At 36.1% G+C, this 19,692-nt stretch overlaps 1 protein-coding gene across 2 annotated transcripts in view; it reads left to right on the forward strand.

The window, feature by feature from the left end:
* The window catches only part of CNTNAP4 (contactin associated protein family member 4), a 209,797-nt gene extending 190,462 nt beyond the window's left edge, over positions 1-19,335 (forward strand). For both annotated transcript variants that reach the window (XM_069002648.1, XM_069002649.1), the window contains exons 18-24: positions 324-563; positions 1,041-1,265; positions 2,642-2,775; positions 4,408-4,495; positions 12,302-12,520; positions 12,878-12,949; positions 15,978-19,335. In XM_069002648.1, coding sequence (XP_068858749.1) covers positions 324-563; positions 1,041-1,265; positions 2,642-2,775; positions 4,408-4,495; positions 12,302-12,520; positions 12,878-12,949; positions 15,978-16,171 — 1,172 coding nt within the window. In that variant the 3' untranslated portion in view covers positions 16,172-19,335. The remainder of the gene's footprint in view (positions 1-323; positions 564-1,040; positions 1,266-2,641; positions 2,776-4,407; positions 4,496-12,301; positions 12,521-12,877; positions 12,950-15,977) is intronic.
* Positions 19,336-19,692: the final 357 nt, after the last annotated feature.

A 19,692-nucleotide genomic window follows, 5' to 3' on the forward strand; every position in this document is an offset into this window, starting at 1 on the left:
CCTCCCCTCCCCTCCCCTCCCCTCCCCTCCCCTCCCCTCTCCTCTCTTTAAATGAAAAAATAATGGAGAAAAAAGAAAAAAAAAAACAACCACCTAATTTCTGGACCTTACTTTGTAAATTAGTAGAATCTTCAAGGGCTCTCTGCAATTACTTGACAAAACAGAAATCTGTTTACTGTTAAAGCTACTTATAAATGTTTTCATATTAATATGCTTGTGTCTCAGAAAGTCCTAATATACTGTTCATAATCTGTAAACTACAACGATGGTTTTACATATCGATTATTTTAAAGTTTTAAAAGCTCATATGAATTTATTTGCAGGTGGAACAGCATCCAGGCAGAAAGGATTTTTGGGTTGCATTCGTTCATTACAGTTGAATGGAATGGCTCTTGATCTGGAAGAGAGAGCAAAGATAACACCAGGAGTTGAACCAGGCTGTCCTGGGCATTGTAGCAGCTATGGTAACTTGTGTCATAATGGTGGAAAATGCAGAGAGAAATACAGTGGATTCTCCTGTGACTGCACGTTCTCAGCCTATGCTGGTCCATTCTGTAAAAAAGGCAAGCATGTCTTTTAGCTTTACCAGTTATTGAAAACAAGACCATACAGTCAAGATTTTCGCATCCCCTTAAAGATATGTTTAAATGCTTGCACAATATTTGGTTTACATAATGTAGGTAAATATTCAGCTGAATTTTCTCAATATCTCTAAGTTTTGCTAAACACTGTTCTGTCAGAGATAACTTCAATGTATACCATTTAAGCAGGAACCACATTACCTGAGAGGATCAGCATCTTCATGCAACGTTTTTGATTCTTTGATAATATAGTAAATCCAGGAACTATATTTTTATGGTAAAACATTTGTATTTCTGTCTTTCAAATAGTAATCTCAAAACTAAGTCTAAGTTTGGAAAACAAACCAAGAAACAGAAGAACTTATATCTACTTTTTGCTGTAAGAAGAAAGTAGGATCTTTGCAATTCTCTAGTATTATTTTGCATTATATTTAAATATTGAATTACTTTTTGTTTCAGAGATCTCTGCCTATTTTTGGACTGGCACTTCTGTGACATACAACTTTCAAGAATACTACACATTAGCTAAAAATTCCAGTTCTCATGCTTCTTCTTTTTATGCTGACATGACACTGACCAGGGAAGCAATTACATTTGCTTTTCGAACAACGCGGATGCCAAGCTTACTGCTTTATGTCAGCTCCTTCTACAAAGAATACCTCTCGATCATTCTCACCAGGAACGGTGAGTTTTCAGATTACCTGTCTGGAAACACTAATGGACATCATAACTGTCAGCTCAGATTGTCTCTGATTTCCAGACCTGAATCACAAATGACATACTGTCCTGTTGTTTCTTTAGATGGTATCTTTGTTTTTCAGCTGCATCAAGCAATTCTTTCCACATGAGAAACATTCCTCCTACTGTACTTTCAACTTTCACTACTGTTTTTTTATGTTATCATGTTGCCAAAAATGTTTATTTCTGAAAATCCTTTAGAAATGTTTGGGGTTTAAAGTTTGGAAATGAAAATTAAAATTTATCTGAACTGTGTTCTGCTCATGAGGCCTATTAATTGCCATCCTCAAAATAAATAATGAAATAAAATAGTTTTGAAAATTCATCATCTATTCCCCAAATTAATCAGAGGTCATTTCATTCAAATGATTTCATAAGCTACTTACATACCTAAGAAAATACATATATATACACATACCTGTAAAAATACATATAACATTATTCATGTTACTATTTAAGCTGAACATCATTTATTAGTTGGGTCTTTCTTTTCCATTCTCTCATCTAGATCTAAGTTTGGTTTTGTTTTTTTTAAGTAAAAAAATCCCACAGACTGAGTTAAATCTTACGGTTTATCAAAGACTCTTTGTAGTCACAGTGGTTCTGTGCTCAAGGAAGGTTCTGTGCTTACCTAGACACATATTTGGGTATAGAATAGCTGTATTATCCTCCCTATCATGTGACATGGAACACGTTTTGCTCATGACTGGCCTGGGTCTGACATGGGCCTTGATTTCTAGAGCATGAATAGAAAGTTGTAGTCCATCTGCAGCTGAGAAGGAATTTCTGACAAGGAAACTACATTGCCTCTGTGTTCTACTAGTGTGATTATGTGTGTACAGATGGTGTTCTGGGAGTTAACAATAAGGAATGGAAAGTGATCTAGGAGTTAGTACACTGCATTCTATTTAATTTTCAAAAGGTCAGAGGTTTACAGGACTGTACAGGGAAAACATTATTCAAGAACAGTGCTTCTGAATTACTGAGTTATATTTGGTAAGTCCCAATTATGAGAGCTACCGGACCGAGTGTTTCTCAGGTCAATTTTGAAAGTACTTATAAAATTTCTGCCCAAATTTTAACTCATTAATCAAAATCGAGACAGCTTATGACTATTTTTGCCACTATATCCTACTTCCAACATTGCTATGACTGCTTCTGTTGCCTTTAATTTCTCACTTATATCCATTTCTCATGGCTAAGTCCTTAAACAAATCAAGCATTTGTTTTGCCCTTGAAGTACCCCTGTGAAGCAGTATATGATCTACACTGCTTGTTGTGTATGTAGTGTACTACACCTTTTGCTCTCTTTATCCCTGCAGGAAGTTTACAGATTAGGTACAAGCTAGATAGCCATCAAAATCCTGATGTCTTCAGCATCAGTTTCAAAAACATGGCTGATGGACAACTGCAGCATGTGAAGATTAATAGAGAAGAGGAAATGCTTTCTGTAGAGGTAATTCAGTTAGGGGGGAAACAAAAGTGGATTATCATAAAAAAGTAGGTAAGAAAAATGAAGTAAATACTTGCAACAAGGCAGTTACCCCCAAAGAAAATGTGCCTTAATATCTCAAGTAATCAAAGCTGTGGAAGTTCTTCACCCCCACATGTCCTCCCCAGATGGAGGAGAAAGTCCTTGCCAGGAGTAAGAGACGAACAAAACTTTTGGATCTTCTCAGTCTTCAGATTGTTTATTATATCTTATCAGTAATTTACATGCCGCCAACATAGCATGAAGCAGGGCAAGTACCAAAAGACAAAATGCAGGAAACTCAAGGCCCTTTTAAAGATAAATCACCCAGTTGTTACTAGGAATGTATATTATTTTGACTTTTCTACCAATGTCTAATGAACTCTCTATTCACGTAGCCCTGTACTGCAGCATTTTCTAACCAATCATTCTGTGCTACCAACACTGTAGAAAATGGAGTAGGTGAAGAAGAAGGAAGAGACCTGAAAAATGACAGGGATCCTCCATCTTGCCTTCGTCTACTTACCATATTAATAAACCTAAAACTCTTAAATTTTTCACCCTATAACAAACTATATATTATACTATCATCTAACTCACACCCTCGCAGATTCTAATTCATCCCAAAGCCTTGTCAGCTCTCTCCACGGACAAAGGTTAAAAACAGTGTTTCCCTGGGGTGATAGGTCCCTCAGAAAAACATTCCCTGCACTTTGGGTTCCAACAAAAGCAAAGTTCACACTCTCATGATGCGCAATCAAAATTAATGTTAGCTAATCTGTTTGGTGTTAATTTTGTTTATTTCAAAAGGTCAATATCACTTCATAATTTTATATGAAAATGCAGTTAATTGTTTGATGGTTAAATTTTCAAAATTTGCTAAATGTGTATGACTGTTGTTTGTTTTGGGTTTTGCGTTTTGTTTTTTTTTATTTAAATTATGCATTAAGCTACAGTACAAATATAGTACTATCCAGATAATAATTTATTTTTAAAGCTTTCTTTGGTCTCTTTTACATCATCAAAGGAATGTTGCTATTAAGGAGGGTATTTTTGTTATATTTGTGGAAATTTCATGATAAAATAGAAATATTTATTTTGCTAATAGTTGATACTAATGTGCAAAAAGTCTTTTTTTTTTTTTTTAATTCTATATACCTGTATGTTACAATTTAATGTTTTGAGGCTAGAGCTTCGGTTTGTGTTGATACTTGGCTTGAATTTGTCCTAGAGGTACCCTAGAAGGCAGAGTATTTACAATATAATATTTGATATGTATGAAGTTAAATATTGAGTGCCTTTTTTAAATGAAAAGAGACTATATCATATTCTTAAAGGTTTACTATTTTTATTCATGTTAGAGGCGAAAAAGAAGGAATCAGCCAAATCAATAAGATAAATAAAGGCTTATTAAGTGGGATGCTTAAGAAGTATCAGTTATAATCAGTGATCTGAGGAAGCTGATAATCTATTTCCTGATGAGTTTTTACTCTATAAATAACAAATGCTTCCCTCAGACCCTCCTATTTTTACCCTTGATCTTACCTGCTTTTTTGAAAATATTGACTACTATCTCTTCCATTATTCTACTTTGTTCCTCACTCTATCATCCTATAGGTTAACCAGAATGAAAGAATGACGTTTATTCTGTCTTCAGGCACAGAATTCAATGCAATCAAGTCTCTCACACTTGGCAAGATTTTAGGTAAGTGGAGCACTGCAGGGTTTTCTAAAACATGGATCAAAATGTCATCACGGGGCATAAAAAATAATAACCTGAATGTCATTGAAAGACATTTGTTGCTGTGGATTTATTTAGACACAGAGTCACAATCAAGGTAGAAACTTCAGTCTTGTTGAAATACAGATATAATCACAAATAAGTGCTTCCTGAAAAAATGATCGTGGGTTCCATTAAAAATAATTGTACACTTCTCTCTTTCTCATTTTGCAATCAAGCATTAAGAAACACCACTTCGTTTTTTATTCTGGAGAAAAAAAATCATCACATTGAAATCATACACAAGATGATATAATACTATTAATCACGTATCATACTTGAAAAACTTCCTGTGATTAGATTTTGATGCAAACAGTTAAGAATATGGTAATGTAAGTCAAATCTTTGTTGGAGATTCTTTGTCTAGTGATGATTCTTCAAAATATGTCTGTTTCTCTGCAATAATGATCAAAATTAAATTTACCTATCTACAATGACCATTTTTTTTAATGTTCTTGAAAGAATATAGCAATAGCTTGGAATACCATTCTCAAGACCTTGTTATTTTCACACCTTTTGCATTGTTAATACCCAATGATAGAGGAAGATTTGGTGCTGGTGCAAATTTAAAGGATATTCCTCATTCTTCTAAAGTAATTTCATAGAATCATAGAATCATTTGGGTTGGAAAGGACTTAAAAGATCATCTAATTCTAACACCCCTGCTGTATGCCAGAACATCTTCCAATCCCCCTGTGATAGGCAGGGACACCTTCCCCTAGACCAGGTTTCTCAGAGGTGCATCCAACCTGGCCCTGAACAGTTCCAGGATACAAATGGCTTTTGGGCTGCAAGAGCAAATTACTGGCCCATGTTGAGCTTCTTGTCCACCAACACCCCCAAGTCCTTCTCCTCAGGGCTGCTCTCAATCCATTCTTCACCCAGCCTGTGTTTGTGCTTGGGATTGCCCTTCTCCAGGACAGGACCTTGCACTTGCCCTTGTTGAAGTTCATGAGGTTTGCAGAGGTTCAAGCCTGACAAGGTACCTCTAGATGCCATCTCTTCCTTCCAACATCGACTTCATTATACCGCTTGGGGTAATTGGCAAACTGGCTGAGGGTGCACTCAGTCCAGCTGTCAATATCACTAGTGAAGATGTTAAATACTTAAAGTATGTTTTTAAATTCCCAGATCAAGCAAAGATTCTTTAATAACACTTTTTATTAAATGATATGAAAGGAGAAGGGTATAGGTTGTGACATATATTAACTAAGGCTGCCCTAAACTTTCCACAATATTGTAGTTAGACTGATGATTTTAGCCCTTCCACAAGTAGACTTAGAGGAAGTGTAGACTAAAAAAATTATCAAAATATGGATTATTGGAAAAAAAATATATCTAAGTTTATAGGTCTGAAATTTTTATAATTTTATATGGCACTCAAGTTACCACTGTTACTGGAAACAATTCTGTCTATTATTAATAAACACAAGTTTTAGCAGAAATTATGACCCATATCCCAAAACAAAATTTGGTAAGTAAACTCGTTGGTACTTGAACATTGAGCCAGTAAACTGCTGCAAAGAAATGGCGGTTTCCTATTCTTTAAAAATCTCTTAAAGAAAACCAGTGTGTTAACATAGATTTTTTTTTGTAGAAATAAATGCAGAAAACTGATTACAGAATCACTAAATAAGGTTGGAAGGGATCACAGTGGGTCATCTGGTCCAGCCTCCCTACTCAAGCAGGGTCATCCTGGAGCACATGGCACAGGATTGTGTCCAGATGGTTTTTGAATACCTCCAGTGAGGGAGACTCCACAACCTCTCTGGGCAACCTGTGCCAGTGCAGTCACCCGCACAGTAAAGAAGTTCTTCCTCATGCCCAGGTGGAACTTCCTGTGCACCAGTGTGTGCCCATTGTCTCTTGTCCTATTGCTTGCCACTACTAAGCAGAGCCAGAATCTATCCTCTTGCTATCCACCCTTCAGATACTTTATAGGCATTCATGAGGTCCCCTCTCAGTCATCTTTTCTTGAGGTCAAACAGGCCCAGCACCCTTTGTGTTTCCTCATAAGAAATATGTGTATGTGACATCTATGTGTGTGACATAGATGTTGAATTCTCTTGTCAACTTTTTATAGGCGATATATTAATTCATATTGTTTCTCCAGGCTTGTAGGAACTATTCGTATGTTTTATATAACATTTACCTTAAATCAGAACATCAAAGAAGTTTTTTCTTCACATTAAGTTGCATGTGGTTTTGTTTAGAGGGATTTCTTTACTATATACCAGAGGTGGTCCCTCCAGAAACCATATAAATCTACCTTTTTTCCCCCATATACCTTGGGAATAGTATAAGAGCTTGGTTAAATCAATGTTTCTGCCATCATAATACACCCAGAGACACTGTCATAATAGTAGAAAACACGTTTTCCAAAATAATCTTCTACTGAAAAGAAAAACATTATCTGAAATAGTCCATCATGTGACTGAGTGGGAGGCAGTAAGTCTCTGCTGTAAGGTCTCCCTGGAGCCTTCTCTTCTCCGCGCTGAACAGCCCCAATTTTCTCAGACTTTCTTCATATGAGAAGTGTTCTAGCCTTCTGAACATGTTTGTGTTTCTTCCCTGTGCCAGCTCTAACAGGTTCCACTCTGACCTGTGCTGGGAATCCCAGAACTGGACACAATATTTGAGGAGGGATCTCACAAGAGTGGAATGGAGGGAGGAAAATAATCTCCCTCAGTCTGCTCACTGCACATCTTCATGTACAGCCCAAATAATACTTGCTGTGTGAAGTGCAAGCATTGCTGGGTCATATCCTATTTTTCATCACCAAGTCTTTCTCTTAAGGGTGTTCTCAATCCATTCGCCCCCCAGTCTGTATTAATACTGGGGATTGCCCAGATCCAGGTGCAGAACTTGCACTTGCCATTTTTGAATTTCATGAGATTCACCTGGTCCCAGTCCTCAAGCCTATCAGTTTCCCTCTGGGTGGCATTCCATCTCCCAGGTATGTCAGCTAAACAACTCAGTTTAGTGTCATCCACAGCCTTGCTTCAGATGCACGCAATCTCCTAGTCTCAGTGTCCTTAGTAAAGATACTGAACAGCAATGGTACCACTGTGGGCCCCAGAGGAACACTACCTGTCACCAATCCCTATTTAGACATTGAGCTGTTGCATACAACTGTTTGGATAAGGAGATCCAGTTAATTCTTTATTTGTCAAATAGGTGGTTGTTCAGTTATGAGAGTGTTATCTAAAAAAGGTGGAAGAATAATTTTAAATTTGTAATAAAATGCATACAGTGGTAGTTATTTTTATGAGGACAATTACCAAATGCTAAGTAGCTTAAAATATTTTAAAGAAATTTAGAAATCTTGTTTATTGACCATAAAAAAATCTTAATTATTTTTTTAGTTATAATTCAGAGAATCTCAGTGTAGCTGATCTGTTTTCTGACTGGAAAAATAACTAAGTACCTCTAACATAAACAGAAGCATACACTTTTGAAATGTAAATTTTATATATAGAACTCACATTCCAGAAAAGAACTGGTATGTATGCACAGAAAATACACAGAAAATGGAAAAGAGAATGATCATTTAAAATTTAAGCATAAATTTAAAGCAATATTCGCTGAAATATAAGCTACTACAAGAAAATTATTACAAATATTTCCAAACTTTACAATTTGATGATAAAATTGAATCAGGAATGTATAATATTTTTAAGTGTAGTAGTTTATTGCAGTGAAACTCAGATAAGGTTAATACCATGATGACCAGTACAGAATAAAAGTTTCTTTTATCTTTATTATAAAATATCATATCAAGGTTTATACCAATTTACTTAAAAATGCATTTGATGAAATTTATGGAAATGTAAATTTTTAGACAAATAACAGTGTCTTTTGACCAGGACCAATATTGTCTCTCCCAAAGAACCATACACTTAAAAAAATTCAGAGGTGGAATTTTCTTCGGTTATATGATGGCTTTGCAGTAACACAGCAGTGAAAAGCACAGTTACAATGACCTGTGGGGAACTCAGCCCAATTTGTCTCAGAAACTGTCCTGAGGAGAACATATGTTTCTCCCCCTTTCAAAGGAGAGTTCCTATTTCTTTTAGAAATCTGTTTGCTTTGGGTTCTGATTCCTATGAAGTCCTATCCAGAGACTGAAGAAGAATTCATGAAGGCAGAGGAAAAAAGTAATGAGTGTTTGTTGCAGTGAAGAGGTCTAAACATAAGGAGTTAATAAAATATGAAATAATGTGTTTCCTGTACTTGAAAATGTTTGTTCAGGAAAACCACACAAGGAAGCTCTGGTTTTTTTAAGAATTATCTTCAGTTCGAGAAGTACTTTTCTTAGCTCTTCTGCCTTTGCACGTGATTCAGTTTTTTTTCTTCAAACAAAAGTTGTGCAGAATCTCCTGCTCCAGCTGAATCCCTATAAGTCTGTGGGACTTCATGGGATTCAAGTGAGAATACTCAAAGTGCTGGCTGATACCACTGCCAGGCCTCTCTCAGTTGTTTTTGAATGGTGGAATCTGTACAAGTTCCAGCTGACTGGAAGCTGGCTAATGTTATCCCAGGTTTCAAGAAGGGCAAGAAGATTGACCCTGGAAACTACAGGCATGTCAGTCTCACTTCAGTGCCCGCTATAATTATGGAGAAGATTATTCTGGAAGGTATTGAAAAACAGCTGAAGGACAATGCAGTCATCAGTCACACCCAGTACAGGTCCATGAGAGGAAAGTCCTGCTTATCAAACCTGATTTCCTTTCATGACAATGTAACCCACCTTGTTGATCCAGGAAAGCGAGTTGATGTAATCTTTTTTAGTAAATCTTTTGAAGCTGTCTCTCTGGACAAAATGTCCAGCACACAGCTGGATAAACTCATCATGTAATGGGTGAGCAACTGACTGATGGGTTGGGCACAAAGGGTTGCAGTGAATGGGGTGACATCAGACTGGGGACCTGTCTCTGGTGGGGTTCCACAGGGCCCCATCCTTGGCTGTGTTCCCTTCAACATCTTCATAAATTACTTGGATGCAGCACTTGAAGGTACAGTAAGTTTGACAGTGAATTATACTAAATTAAGAGGAACTATTGACTCCATTGAAGGCAGAGAGGCCCTGCAGAGAGACATCAACAAATTAGAGGGATGGGCAGTTACCAACTGTATGAATTTTAACAAAGACAAGTTCCAGAATCTGTACTGGATATAAAGACAGACTGGGGAATGAATGAACTGCTGGAAACCAGCATTGCAGAAAGGGACATGGGACATGGCTGATGGAAAGTTGAACATGAGTCAGCAGTGCCCTGGCAGCCAGGAGGGCCAACCCTGTCCTGGGGTGCATCAGGCACAGCATCGCCAGCCGGGCAAGGGTGGGGATTGTCCCACTCTGCTCTGCACTGGGGCGGCCTCACCTCGAGTGCTGGGGGCAGTTTTGGGTGACATAATATAAGGTTTAAAGCTATTAGGAAGCATCACAGTTCTTGTCTTAACATGTTCTGATAGGAGCTGTGTGTCTGCTGACTTTCTGCTTGACTGCTTCACGAGGACAAATGGTTGAAGCAGAGTGAAAGTGAGGCCTTAGGATTTAGCTTTTATATTTTTCAGATCCTGTACTGCTTAGTGTGTAACTCTAAAACTCCATAGCATGTTAGCTACTGTTCTCATATCCTGGTTAGACATAACAAACCCTCTCTGGGCCTGGACTCAACGACACCTTGTGTTCCTAGGCCCAGAAATATGTAAACTAAGCCTCTGAATGGGGGAAGCCAACTTGGGGTAATTACATCATTACCTGAAACTGTAATTGGAGAATTAACCCTGATATGCAAATAGACTGAACTTATAAAAGCATGCAAAACCCACGACCCAGTGTCAAAGGGTGGAGACCCTTGGAGGCTTTTGACTATTGAAGTACCTATTGAGGGGACCTCAGTTAATACCTGCTTTCATTCTCTTAATCTTGTCTAGCCTCTTTTCAGGTAGCGACTTCAAGACATCAAAATAAAGAGAGTTACTGAGTGTGTTTTGCTTTTGAGGGATTTTTTGTTTGTTTTATTTAAGAAGACAATGTAGGTGGAGTAATTTTGTCTATGGTGAACTTGGATACACTTAGCAAATGAATTGCTGTTAAGATACTTAAGGATGCGTAACTTCAGTTTACTGTAATCTACAGTTTCCAATAAACAACTTGTGAGTGTTTTGAATGTCATTTTCAATCAGTTAAATTTTACTTTAGTATGAAAGTGGATGATGATGGTCTTCCCTTTCACTTTCATCATCAAGATTGCCTGATCCAATATAAAGCTTTACTTTATCCCAGAAGTATTTTCTAGTTAAGGAGTCAGGTGAAATCAAAGGATTTAAAATATTTCCTTTCCTATTATACATATATGCAGTTTAATAAATGATTCATATAGGAACTGAAAAATAGTAGCAACCACTCTCCTCTTGAGGTTTTCAATCTTACTCATATTTAGAGGTATATATTTTTATCACAGGGGGTTTGGGACAGTGTTTTCTTGCCACTTCAGTATTAATCTTTTTCTTAAGATGTCCCGTCACAGCAGATCCTTCAGTGCATAGAGGCAAATATCGGAAAAAGCTGCAAACAAAGCAGAGACAGTAAAACAGCCAACATTTTATGTAATCCATCAGTGTAGGTGAGCAGACTTTTGGCTGACATATATCTATATATGTTAGTATATCATCACTGCAATAAGCAGAGTTTAGTTGAGGAAAATGCTGCTCTGCTATCTTGCAACATTCTGCCTGAACACATTATCCCATTTTTTGCCATTAACCTAGATTTTAATAAGGGGTGTACTGTAAAACTTAAAATTATTATGGTAGCCATTGTAGAGATCACCCGTTCTTTAGTGGATTCCAGGATAAATTGGAAGCGAAAATTAATGAGATGAAATTCCCATTTTATTTGCAAATTTACTTCCCTTAGGAGTCCTCTTTTTATAACTAGTACTTCCAGAGTTTGTGCTTAAATTAGAACTGTCAGAGTAAATAAACTGTTTGTTTTCCACATCAAAAGTGGTGCATTAGTGAGCATTACCTGGTGAATAAATGGAGAGTTCTAACATTCAGTGTACATGCATCGTGTATTCAGAAAGGCAATTCAGGAGAATAAGTGAGGAGGTATCTTCTTTTTCCTCCCCCTTTGTTGTAATAATAATGGTATCATGTTTTAAAATGTATGATAAATTGGAACACCATTAATTTTATAAAATGTCACAAAAAATATCTTGATGAATTTCCAGGATCTGAGATCTTCAGAGAATTTTTTTTGTTTTGACAGACTTGATGGTGCTAGAATGGAGTAGATATAGGAATCTATGGAATGAATATGTTCCAAAAATGTTTATTTATGAGAAGAAGTCCAACAAAATGCCTTTTTCTGGAATTCATTCTTCATTGTTATATTTTTGCAGAATGAAAAAGTGTAGCATTTTAATTTAAATTCTTTAGTTACAATAGAAACTTTTTGCTTTGGAACTTGCTATAGTAATTTAAAAGCATTTCCCTCAGCAGATTAGCAACTGTCATCTGTTCAAAAAAAGGGGGGTTTGAATAGATCTGACTGTCTTTTCATTAAAGTCAGACAAGAAAGGGATTTAGTGAATCTACATATGTTGCTGCAACTCAAATATACTCAGAGGAACACAGGTTAATTATTCATTTATTCTTCTGACACTTTATTTTGTACATTCGCACTATGATTAATTGTGTTCTGTTCCTTTTGATTAACAGAAAACAGCGATGTAGATGAGGAGACTATGAAGGCAAACTCTCAGGGGTTTATTGGCTGTCTCTCTTCAGTGCAGTTCAACCACATTGCTCCTTTGAAGGCTGCACTGCACCACAGCAGCTCAGCCCCTGTCATTGTAAAAGGGCGTTTCACTGAATCCAACTGTGGTACTTTAACTGGAGCTGACTCAACATCAAGTGAAACAACCCATTCATTTGCAGGTAGCATATGGTTATCACTTGTTCTGATCTCTGAAGCAAAATCTAAATAGAGTACTCATGACCTGAATCACAACTGACTTTTTATTTCATGCAGGTTAACATCTCAGGAGTATTTTGTAAATAATTCTCTTTTATATGTACTTACTTCCTTCTCTCTAGCCTTTCTCAATTTGTCTGAATGTTTACGTTTTTCTTTTTATCTCTGCAAAGTGTCATCTACATTGTTGTTCTATACAAGCTTACTGACCCACACTACTGCCACTGTACCACATTGTAAATGGGCTGTAACAGTGTGAGAATTTCTTTAAAAAAAGTCTTCTGTTTTTCTGTCATTTTCTTCTATTTTTCCTGCTGCAGATCACTCTGGACCAATAGATGAGGGAAAGCCTTTAGCTAATGCAATCAGAAGTGACTCTGCAATTATTGGAGGTAAGGGGACTCTACAGGAAACTTTTTTTTCTAACTATGAATGTGTCAATGATGAAGTGAAGTCAGTTTAGCTTTGTGTGCATACAGAGAGTAGTAAAAAATCTTCATTTTACTGCAATTGGTAGACAGATAAAAATCAAGCATTGTTTTAACATACAATTGATCGCTCTTTTATTTTCTTATTACATAAATTTATGCCATAAGTGTTTCCATATATTGAAATATTCTGCTGAAAAACAAGGTAGTAAGGACAGAATTTCAACCTGCATAATACTGGTGTCTCTGACTTTAAAAAGTACCTGGATTTGTTGTGAAAAAAGCATGTATTTAAGAAAGAACCATTGTTTCTTCTTGACTTTACCAAAAATTACCTTTTGCTACAAAGTTCAAAATCTTCTTTAATAAATCTGAGCAACAAAGACTTTTTCTTGAGAATGTGGTATTTAACATTGCTTGAATCAATCCTCTGACAGTCTGAGGAAATTTCATCCTGTTTTCCTATTTGGAAGGCAAGGTACTCTTGGAAAGACTTTCACTTGTATTGATTTACAGCTTAAAATTAAAATGCATGTTAAAACAATAAAAATAATTGCTGTTGGTTTGAAATATCTCTTCTTCATTTTATTTCTATTTCTTTTGGACATTTGTATCAGCTCATATAGAACTACAAATGACAATTCATAACTTTTTTCAAAATATTTTTTTTTTTAATCAGAGGAATAGAGGAAGAACCATATAAAATTCAGTCACTTCTGAAGTGAATTTGTTGATAGTCCCTTTACTGTTTATGACTGTCAGAACAAATACAGTATAAAGCTTAGGATAGTTGCGTGTGCTTAAAGTACAGGACTGAAAATCAGGATATACAGGTTCCATTACTCTGCCTTTCTGGATGATTGTCCTTAAGATCTATCTCATATGAATCCTGTGTGAAGGATCCATCTCATATGGATCTTCATATGAAACCTACCAGTTCTGTCTCTTCAGCAGAAATAAGTACTCAAGTGAGCCTAATAGGGACAATTTGGTATTGGGGACCCTCGGGAAAAACTCAACTCCTTTTACCAGTATTGAATCAAGTATATGTCTCTATCAGTTCAAATTTTCTTGCAAGGCATAGTATTGTGTCCTGTGACAATCATCCTCTGTGAGAATTTCAAGGAGCATTTCTTTTGGGAGAAGGTGAGGAAATAAAACTTGTTTTCACTCATGAAAATGATGCAGTGGCAGTGTAATTCTGTTTCAATTTGCATAGATACTTTGACAGAAAGAGGGCAGTGGGTCATCCCCTCTGTCTTTTAAATTTTAAATTTTTAGAAGGTTTACTTTCTAAGAGTTTTTAAAGCCTCAGAAGACAAATGAAATAGTGGAATTTAGTAGAATAAAACTGTCCAGATTTCTTTTTGAGGTTAATAATGTTTAGGACTATGGATGGTTGAATTAAGACCTGCAGTCACCTGTTTGTCTTCCATTTAAACGGTGAAACCTGCTATGGTCAGTGCCTGCGAAAAGCACACTGCATGACTAGTGACCTTTAAGAGAGTAGTACCAAAGATACTAAAATGAGAGATTATTAAGCCTAGAAGGTTCCCTGCTTTTAAAGTGATACTTACATCTCTATAATTTTATACACATCAAATGAGAAATTTACCATTGATTTCAGGAAGGTAAGAATTTAAAGATATGTTTTCTGAGTTTTTCACACGTAGCTTTGTCAAAACTTGCTTTACTGTTTCAAAAGATTAGTATTATTTTACATAAGTATCTGTACATACAGATCACTATGTACTAGGTAACTTAGTGTGGGTGGGGATTTTTAAGTGTGCTAACAACAAAGTAATTTTTTAACTTCAAGCTACAATAGTTACAATCCTTTTAAGATAATAATAACAGTACCATTTTATTGTTCTTAAACACATTTGGGAATGTGCACTCACCATTTTTCTACTGCTTAACTATGTTTGTTTAAAAGTCAAAACAAAGCAAGCAGTGCAATATTCAGTAAAAGTTTAATGTGAAGTACCCTTAAATGAGTAAAACTGAAAATGGTACCAGTTCAGCTACTTAAGCCAAAACATGTTTATAGGAAAGTCCTTTGAGAGAGCATTTACTGTGATTGAAAGAAAGGAATGACTGTTCTAATCAATCTAAATAAGAACAAGATTTATTTAGATTGCAAAGTTCATTTCAGAGAAGGGGATACTGTATTAAAACCTTTATATTCCTACAATGACGGATGGCTGCTCATATTAGAGAACAAGAAAAATGACATTGCTGAATTTTGGATGCTTTGTTTTTATCTAGAGTGCTAAGGGATTAGGTATTTTTATTTTTCTTGCAGTGGTGACCAAGTTGTACAACAGATTGTCCCTTTGTCTAGTATAGCTGAGCCACTGCATTACAACTGTTTTCCAGACTGCTTAGTGCTCTTTTCATCCCAACAGCCTAGTCCTACTTTCTGCCTCTTTGACAAGCATGATACATTTACCTTCTGTTTCACTTCTCCTCAAATTCCTCCCCTGCCCATCCTCTTGTCTCATGAACCTAAGGTCCTAAGACCATTATGACAGAATGAATGAGGAAGAGAGGAGGTGGGCTGGCCATCTGGAAGGTCATGCTTATCTCTCTGAGAAGTATCTCATGTTACTCTTCCTTATCTGCAGTGGCTTGAGTTCCCGGACCAGCAGAGATCTAGGGCTGGATAGTAAAGGAGAAAAAGAAACCCTCTCATTGAAAATACTCTAAGGCCACTAGTAGTTTTCCATTCAAAAACTGCAGAAATCATAATTTTCTGTGGACTTTTTAAAAATTATTATTATTATTAATAGTGTGCAAAATTTCAAAACAATCAGCATGAAGCTTATGCTACAGTGCTGTTTCTGATTTGAAAGCAGATACAGCTTCTCATCTCTCAGGCTTTCCTGTAAACCCTTCCATTATGTGATGCAGTAATTTCTTCTTTGTTCTGCTCTCTGGCCTACTATTTGTCTGTCCTTTCTCATTATTTTTTTCTCTCCTCTTCTTGTAGGTGTGATAGCAGTTGTCATATTCATCCTACTTTGCATCACAGCCATAGCCATGCGCATTTATAAAAAAAAAGGCATATACTCAAAAAATGAGGCAAAAGGATCTGAAAATGAAGACAGTGCTGAATCTGCATTGAAAAGTGAGCTCAGCATGCAAAACACAGCCAATGAAAATCAAAAGGAATACTTCTTCTGAATGTCATTAATGATTTGATTTAATCTAATATAATAATGTGACAGTCTGACTTTCTTGCTAAACCAGGGGGGCTCTCACTGGACAGAAAAAGTTCTTGCACACTACTCTAAATGCAATGGATTTGAGACTTACTATACTCAATATGTTCAGTCTCAGTGATTGCTGTAGCGGGCCTCTTTAAATTACATGCATTTCTTAGCTATTATACCGTAAATGCATTTTATGTAACAGTGAATTAGATATTGTAACCAATTTCATTGTTGGTAGTTTCCGACTGTTCTAATGTGACCTTCTACAACTGAACTTTAATGTACACACTGAATATGATTTTTGAATGGGAAAATTGTTATGAATTTATTCCTATCCTTCTCTTTAAAGTTTGATTGATGATTTTTGTTCAAGGTGAAAGGTAGATTCTAATACTTTGTGTTACTAAAGAAATTCTGCTGTGCTGCATTATGGTGATCCCTCTTACTTCCTCAAACTGAAAATGCCTTTTGAGCTGTTGTTGGCTGGTGGCAGCATCTGCTTGTGAGCCATGGCATTTGGTGTCCAAAACGAACTGTGTTTATTTCCCCTGGGACTGATAATTGTCATTATCCCTTCCTTTTGGCAGGCTTAGCAGAAGTGAAGAGTGTACAGTGGGTTGAAATGTTTTAAAATCTTTTTTGCAGTAGATTTTCACTTAAGGTCAGGTGATGGCACCAAGAGACTCATGCACATTCTGGGTATTTTGAATAAAATTGAGGGGAAAAAAGGCAAGACCTATGCTTGGAAAGATCAAGTAATAGACTAACAATAGTTAATTTATCAAGAGTGAAAACACCAAAATATGATCAAGGTTACTGTCCCTGGAAATTAGGGATGATGCTTCTGTCAAGAAGTAATGCTCCCTGCACTATCTGGGATGTAGTCTCTGGAGCTCTTGTATCTATGATTTGCTCCAGACCTCAAGTCTAATTTGTTCTAAGTTATAGAAATTATACAGTGTCTGCTACATGAACACGTTTGTTCTTCATTCTTAATAGTACCTACTATACCTCTGTGAGATAAGGTCTGATTACACCACTCAAAATTAAACAGGTGCTTACTATGCTGACAGAGTAAATGAAAGCTATCTATTTTGTTGTACAAATTGTTAGATATGAAGGCTAGGTTTAAGTTGTCTAAAGAGAAGATTGTAACGTCACTTTAGACACTATAGGGTGTCTGAGATACCCATGTGGCCTGATGTGAATGTCACAGATTTTGCAGAAGGTATGTGTCTTTTGGAAGAGACATACAGGAATTGAATGGAAGGCATCATTAAATGGCATTAGATGATAATTTTTAGGTAACTTACCCACACAAAGCATTTTTCGGTTTTCCCCGATCAGGTGACTGGGTGTCTAGAGTTTGGATCTGAGAAAACAAACAGGAATTCTGTGACCTTGTAGACTTGGGTTTAAAATTGAAATCTCTTCCAGAATTTATTTATATCTACTCCCATTGAAAGCAATGAGAACAGTCATTGTTTTTCTACTCGAAGAATCAAAGCTAGACCCTAGATTGTGAAATGTAGAAAATGTTTATCGTAGGTGCCTAACAACATTATGAAGACATGGAAACATAAACGCTAATTGTAAATACAAATGTCCAACAGATATTTTCATTTAAATCTTACTTTCTTCCATTAGTCTTTACTTTCTATTTTCAGAATTCTACCATTCTTACTACTTCCTTCTGTACAGGTTTACTTTTTTTTTAGGAACAATTTATTTCCTTTTTTTGAGTGCCTGGATGCTCTGCAATTGTAAATTGTTCAGATTAACACGTAGTGCTCTCTTGTTTTCATTTTTGCAATTCTGTTTGCATCTGTGATAGATAAATCAGGCTGAGGACCCAGGGTCAAGAACTGTATCCATGCTGTGGATTTGATACAGTTTGCTTCATGATAAGAGGTCACCTTTAGGAAGATCAGACTATTGGACTATTGGACTATTCCCAATACATGATGGAAATACCCTGTTTGTGGATGGGAAGTGGTGGAGGTCAAAGCCTCACATGAGTCATGGCAAGAAGTTAGTTGAATTATTAAGTTTACTACTTTGAACCTTCTCATCTACTTACTTTAAAGTGAAAATTACAACTCCTTTTTAAGACTCTGACCTAAATTGTATTAAATTCAAGAGGAGTCCTTCCGTGGACTTCTCTGCAACCAAAGCCTCTGCATCTCAGGAGGTTTTCCCTTCCTGCTATAGACATGTAGGTATCCACATTTTAGTGCCACTTACATCAACAGATCCATCTGCAGGGATGTGTCCCAGTCAACTCCATTTCTGTTGTTGTGGGATGCAGAAACCATGTGGGACAAAACCTATAAAACAATGATGATTATAGTACACCAAAGTATTTTTGATTGAATGATAAAAGACAGATTGTCTTTTATCTTAACTCTCATATAAGCGTTGCTCATATAAACCTAATAAAGCCTAAAGTTTACCCACAACAGGACAAGTTGGAAGAATGTAAACCTAACTTTTCAATCACTTACTCTTAGTTTTATTGCCTTGTAAAGTTTTATTGTGGGTCTTCATGGAGAGAAAATTCTCATCCCTTAGTTCGTTTTCTTCCAAATGAATATTTTCTTTCCCTGTTCCTCAGAATTTTTAAAAGGAACAGGAAGGGAAAAGCTTAGTAAAATCCCTATTTCACAGACTAGCTACAAAAGGTGGAGGAGAATAAAAATGCCTGTGTGAGTGGCATATTATTTCATTCAAAGTCTTCTTTTAAGGCATTTTATTTTGTGAAGGATTCTAAGAGGGAAAAGATATATGGATTTTGTTGAATGAACATCTGTAGATTTGTAGAATAAAACAATTACGTCTCACTGAAGATGCAAATGCCCATTTTCATCTGTAGGAACAGTGATCATACATTTGTCACCTTAATCTAAAATATACATGTTTGAAATCAATGAAGCAGCATTCTTCATTATTTGCTGCATTTCTATGGGGATAAAAAATGGTGGCACCGAAGTGCGCTAAAATGTCATACAACATTGTGCTGTCCCTTTTTTGATTCTCTATTCCATTGTGTGACTTTTCACCTCACTGTTAATAAAGACTTTTTAAAATAAAGTGAGGAAAATATTTTTTAAAAGAATTTGTATTAAAAAGTTTAAAAATGACAACAATATACTGATTTTTTTTTCCAACAGTAAATATATGTAGAAGTGCACATAATATATTGGTGAGTGTGGTTATTTATAGGAATTTCGGAGTGTTAATGTGACAGATTTGCTATGCATTCACACATTTTCCATGGCAAATATATTTTTCCTTAAGTACATTAGAAAATAAATAGTGGCATGTATGCTGGTACATTTTTAAAGCTTTGTGTGGGCGCTAGCTAAAAAGGGCTTATAATTATTTATGTACTTAACATTTAGTGTATAAATATGATTTAGTTAGGTTTTGGGAAAACATTTTCCAATACATCCACTGTTGTGTAAATGAAGAATATGTCATAAACCAAGTACA

Source organism: Aphelocoma coerulescens (genome assembly GCF_041296385.1).
Source record: "Aphelocoma coerulescens isolate FSJ_1873_10779 chromosome Z unlocalized genomic scaffold, UR_Acoe_1.0 ChrZ_unloc_scaf_2, whole genome shotgun sequence".
Classification (NCBI taxonomy): domain Eukaryota; kingdom Metazoa; phylum Chordata; class Aves; order Passeriformes; family Corvidae; genus Aphelocoma; species Aphelocoma coerulescens.